A 5,775-nucleotide genomic window follows, 5' to 3' on the forward strand; every position below is an offset into this window, starting at 1 on the left:
CCATATGAGATATTTGCAATGTGTCCACATTTGCTGTATCTTCTCTGCCTGATTTTCATTCCTACTTGTTAATTTAATGGGTTTGTAGGATGAGTGTAGGTCTTACCTGTTGGGGTACTGGGGCCTGGACTTGTGCCCAGTAACATAGTATGACTAAACAAATATCAAAGTCTCTTGCATTTGGCAAAACAAAACACAGAGATAATGCAAACAAAGCAACAACAACAACAAAAAAACCTATCAAATAGAGTTCTTCAGTAGTCTCAGTATTTAAATTGCCCCAGATAATGGGAGGTAAAATTGAGCCATTTTTCAACTCTCAAACCAAATATATATAACCTGATTCATAAATAGGAGGCTGCAGTAATCAGAAAGAAGATTCAAGGAGAAGCTATAGAAAAATTTTTTTATAAAAGAGGGAAGATGAGGGAGACTTGAAATAAAAGGAAGGGAGGCTGTGGTTGGGAAATATTGTGTGAAAAAAGACTAAATAAAAAGTCAAAGGAACTTTAAATAAATATAAAGTGTACATATCTTAGTAACAAAAAGAAAGAAAATTCATTGATTTAATACAGAGTTACAACTTAAAAATCCCCCAAATGAAAAATATGCAGAAATTAATATAATTAAAATATTTATTAATTTTAAAAACCTCATCCCTCTTTATGAATGGTTAAATTATACTTAGAGTAATGCCCCTCCCCTGACAAGCAGGTTTTACATAGAATCCCACGAATAATTCAATAATGTACCAATGGGGACAAATTGAATATACAATCAAAAGTTTATATAGGAGAACAAACATAGAATTATTTTGTATCATTTTTGCAATACTTAGTGAAGGATTTATTTTGTTTATTGAATTACAACTAATTAAAATAAGTTCTTCACTTCCTTGGCTAGAGATAAACCAAGATATTTGATGTTATTTGAGGCTATTGTGAATAATGTTTTCCTGATTTCATTTGGCATTTGGATATAGGATGGCAACAAATTTTTTGAGTTTATTTTGTATCTATCTACCTTGCTAAAAGTGTTTATTAGCTATAGGAGTTTCCTGGTGGAATTGTTCATGTCACTTATGTATACTATCATATCATCTGTAAATAAAGATACTTTGACTTCTCCCATTCTAATTTTCACTCCCCTGATATCCTTTAGTTGCCTTATTGCTATAGGTAAGATTTCAAGTACTATATTTAATAAGTACTTTATTTAATAAGTATGGACACAATAGACAGCCTTGTCTTGTTCCTGATTTTAGTGAAATTACTTTGAGATTCTTTCCATTTAATTTGAAGTTGGCTTTGGGCGTGCTACAAATTGCCTTTATTATGTTGACTGTTGAAATGTCCCTTGCATCCCTAATCACTCCAGGCCTATTATCATATGGGTGTGTTAGATTTTGGCCCAGACATTTTCTCCATCTAATGGCATGATCATGTGGTTTTTTTTCTTTCTTTCAGATTGTTCATATTGTGGATTATATTTATTTTATATTGAAATATACAATGATATATTGGGATATACACAATATGTCAAAGTGAAATTTTTTTCAATATGGGTTGAAGAAATTAATCTTTCAGTCAAAGCGCAGGAGTTTAAGTGGTAGTTCAATTTTTAATAACATCTAGTTCTTTCCTAGGTAAGAAAGATATTGAAGGGTGGGAAATTGGCAAAGACAAAGATAGGAAGAGTCCTGTGGCTTGAACGCTCATGTAAGTTTTCATAGGTAGAAAACAGCACACAGGGATGTGGAGGAAATCAAGAGAAACTGGAGAAGGATGATTTAGTAAGCCTTCCTCACACACATATCAGTATCTATTTATCTGTGCATCTATTGTCTACCTACCTATCATCCATCTCTGTATTCATCATATATGCTAGGAAGAAAACTCTGACATATGTAGAGGAGACACTAGATATAGTAATTAAAGAATTGTTGAAACTGTTTTGGTGATAAATAGAGACTGAACAACTGTATTTATTAAAGAGTAAATGAGCTCAGATATGTACTTTCAATAAGTTTGTAGATTGTAGATAAAACAAAGAATCTGAAAAGAAAGGGGAAATAATATTTAGAAATAATAAATTTTTGTAAAGACCATCACCATAGTGAAATTAACATCAACTTTATTGACTGTTTATGCAGTAGTTTATTCCCTTATAGACTAAGAAAAATTAGGGTTACCTTATTTTGAGGCATAGCTAAATGGTCATATTTTTCATAAATACTTTTACATTTTCATTGCCAATTTGACCTACAATGTTTCTGGTAGTACAGTCATCCAAAGAAATGTAAAATGCTTTACACACCGGTCTGTACTTTTTATTTAACAGGAAACAATGCCACATAATTTTAATGTGTAACTATTAAAAAATAATCCATGCTAATGCAGGTTACTTGCCAGCAATGGTGATCTCCCTGGCCCCATGGCTATCTGTGATTGGTGGTCCGCCCAATTTTCTAGGTTCTCTTGCAACCAGACAGCTGTCATTCCCAGTCATCTGTCCCCTCCAGTTACTCTGCCTAGACAGGCTCTAAACCCCAGCCCCATATAAAGAAAACTCCAGAGGCTTGTAATTTATCACTCAGATTTTTAACTGTAAAATCCCAACCCACAAAATGCCTACCGAAGAACTCAAAACTCAACTGGTATTGATACAAGCTGTCCACCTAGATTCGATGAATTGCCATATATTATATTTCTCTTCCATGATATCCATAGCTACCTGTGGCTATTTCAAGCCATGTGGATCTGGTTTGTTCTCTTCCTCCATCTTTCTCTGTCTTTCTCCCCTGTCTGTCCCCTGTCCTCTCACTCTAAAACTCTTACTCCCACCTGTCTTTTCCATTGCCTTAACACAGGCTCTAACCTTTTATTTCACTTGATCTCACCTGCATACAGACAGCAATCTATACATAATAACATCAAAAATGTATGAAGTTTATTGCTCTTGACAGGACTTTTTAGGTAAATAAAAATCAGGATGCAGTGTGACAAAAAAAAGTTATAGAAGCTTTGAGGACCATTATAATACAGAGCAAGTGTCAGTTAAGATAAAAATTCAATAGTGAATATAAGTTACTATAATTTTTGGCATACCTGCTTTATGCAGTGTTAGAGAATGACCCTGGGCTTCATGCATACTCAACAAATAGTCTGACATACGTTACACTGAGTGAAGGAAAATATTCCATTGAAATATGGAGCTTAGAAGACGTAGGTTTAATGGTTGCAGTGCTGGATTGTAGTACATTTTCTGATTGAGAAATTGCTGTGTCAGTTGCTGTGACCATGTGAAATGTTCCTCATATGCAGATGCTACTAGATGATTTATATGCCTCTTTATGGTATATTGCCAGTGGTTATTAACTTATCAATTATATGTTCTTCATGGGCTTGTTTTTAAGATTTTAATGTCACTTGTGACTCACTGATTTTTAAATAAGCCTTTATCCATTCCATCACACATTGGTAAAAGCAAGGACTTAATACATGCACTCAACATTCATCAAGCTCATAGGATAGCCTCTGAAAGGCAGATGCAGCAGGAAATTTTTTTACTTGCTAGTTTTATCATAATTCACACATTAATATTATGTGAAAAGTTTGCTCCAATTATGAGACAAAAATCTCAAATTCCTGTGAGAAAATACAAAAATGACAGTCGCATAGAAGGCTTGAGTTACCTGCAGGCACATCCTTTGTTGTCACTTTCCCTGCAGACAACTTCTGAAACATCAGGAAAATTTTACTTTAAGAAAACTAAGAACATACTCTCTAATTTTCTTTGTCCTAATACCATAAACAATGGGGTTTAGAAAGGGTGGTACGAGAAGGTACATATTGGCTATGAAGATATGAATATAGGGGGCCACATTGTGGCCAAAACGGTGGGTCACGAAGGTAAACCCAGATGTAGAATAGAAAACAAGGATTACACAAACATGGGAGCCACAGGTTCCTAAAGCTTTAAGACTTGCTTCTCGAGATGGAAGACGAAAAACAGCACGGAGGATAAGAATGTAAGAGAGGGCAATGCAGAGGATATCAGAAGAACCGATGACACCGGCCACACAGAGGCTGTAATGCTTGGTGGCTCCTGTGTCCACACACGCCAGCTTCACCACAGCCATGAACTCACAGTAGGTGTGTGCAATGATTCGAGTTCTGCAGTAGGGCAGCTGCTTGAGCAGGATGGGGTGTGGGGTGATGAAGACTACCCCACGCAGCACCACAACTACTCCCATCTTGACAATGCGACTGTTGGTGAGAATAGTGGTATGACGCAGTGGGTCACAAATGGCCACATAGCGATCAATGGCCATGGCCAAGAAGAAGCCAGATTCCATGGCAGTGAAACTGTGGATGAAGAACATTTGAGCAAGACATGCGTCGAAGGTGATATCATGGGCTTCCATCCAGAAGAGACAGAGCATGCGTGGCAATGTGGATGTGGAGAGGACCAGGTCAGTGACAGACAGCATGCACAGGAAGAGGAACATGGGCTCATGGAGGCTGCGCTCTGCTCTCACCACGGCCAGGATAGTAACATTCCCCATGAGGGCCACCATGTACATGGAACAGAAGGGAATCCCAATCCAAACATGGAGATGCTCTAGGCCTGGGATGCCCATCAGCCAGAAAGTGCTTGGAGAGAGTTGTGACTTATTAGCTGGCCCCATGATGGCACTGCCCACTGTTTGTGGCTGAAGTCCTCCTCGTACAGACTGCATGTTTTGCTAAGGTTGATAAGAATAACTGCAAACAAATGAGAAGTAATCCTGGAGTATCCCCCTAAACTCACCCTGTAGCTTTTTCCAAGTTTTAATTAGAGCAGTGGTTCCTCAAACTGTGGGGCATGACCCATTATCATTCATCTAAGACCCTTGGCTAACACAGATATTTTTTAATTATGATTCATCACAGTAGAAAAATTATATTTATGAAGTAAAATGTATATGTGATCGGAGTCATTACAACATGAAGACCCTGATTAAAGTGTTGTTACTTTAGACTGAGAATGAGAATCCTTGAAGAACAGTGAATAAAACATCCTTAGCAACATTATATAGAACATGTAGCCAGATACTTCAAGTGGATTATAAATCAAGAAAAAACTCTCAATATGTTTAAAACATTAAACTCATTTGACACTATATATTAAAAACAAAATTTCAACCTTGTTTTATTTTCATAATTTGCTTAATTCTTGGAAATACCTAATTTATGCATGGAATATGTTTGAAATTTATGTTAGTAGATTTTTCTTCCTGACATCAAACCTAAGCATTCCCTCTCCCTCTCCCTCTCACCCCCTCTCTCTCCACTTCTCTCTGTGTGTGAGTGTTCCCCTAAGTAAAAGTTTGTATTCCATAGAATTTAAACCCATGAGACATTTCATAGTGGTCTACAAAAGTGCAGAGTTTTCTGTAGGCAAAATTTTCTAAAATTTGAAAATTATCAAGAATTTTCTAACAAGTTCTTTTTTGAATTGAAATTTCTCAATTCATATCTCTGTTACATTAAGCTTTAATATCTGTTTTAACTCACTCCACATATGTCCAGTTCTTCTTAACTTTCATTGTGTTGGAGGTATTTGGCACAAATATTAACTCTTCCATATCTCTTGACATTTTGCACATAAATGTAATGATTCTCACCATTTTCATTCACGTTAATAAAAGAGAGTAACAACTAGTTTCTCTTAAAATGGAAAACAAAACATCATCCTAGAATGCCTTTTATATTGCTACTTACCTGGAAACCC

The 5,775-nt window shown here is 36.1% G+C and overlaps 1 protein-coding gene across 1 annotated transcript; it reads right to left on the bottom strand.

Annotated features, from left to right (window-relative positions):
* Nucleotides 1-3,745: 3,745 nt before the first annotated feature.
* On the bottom strand, nucleotides 3,746-4,690 carry LOC110337544 (olfactory receptor 52M1-like). The gene has a single exon (XM_021220521.1). The coding sequence runs from the start codon at nucleotides 4,688-4,690 to the stop codon at nucleotides 3,746-3,748; it is 945 nt and encodes a 314-aa protein (XP_021076180.1).
* Between the last annotated feature and the right edge of the window lie 1,085 nt (nucleotides 4,691-5,775).

The sequence above is a fragment of the Mus pahari genome, chromosome 1 (assembly GCF_900095145.1).
Source record: "Mus pahari chromosome 1, PAHARI_EIJ_v1.1, whole genome shotgun sequence".
Taxonomy (NCBI): domain Eukaryota; kingdom Metazoa; phylum Chordata; class Mammalia; order Rodentia; family Muridae; genus Mus; species Mus pahari.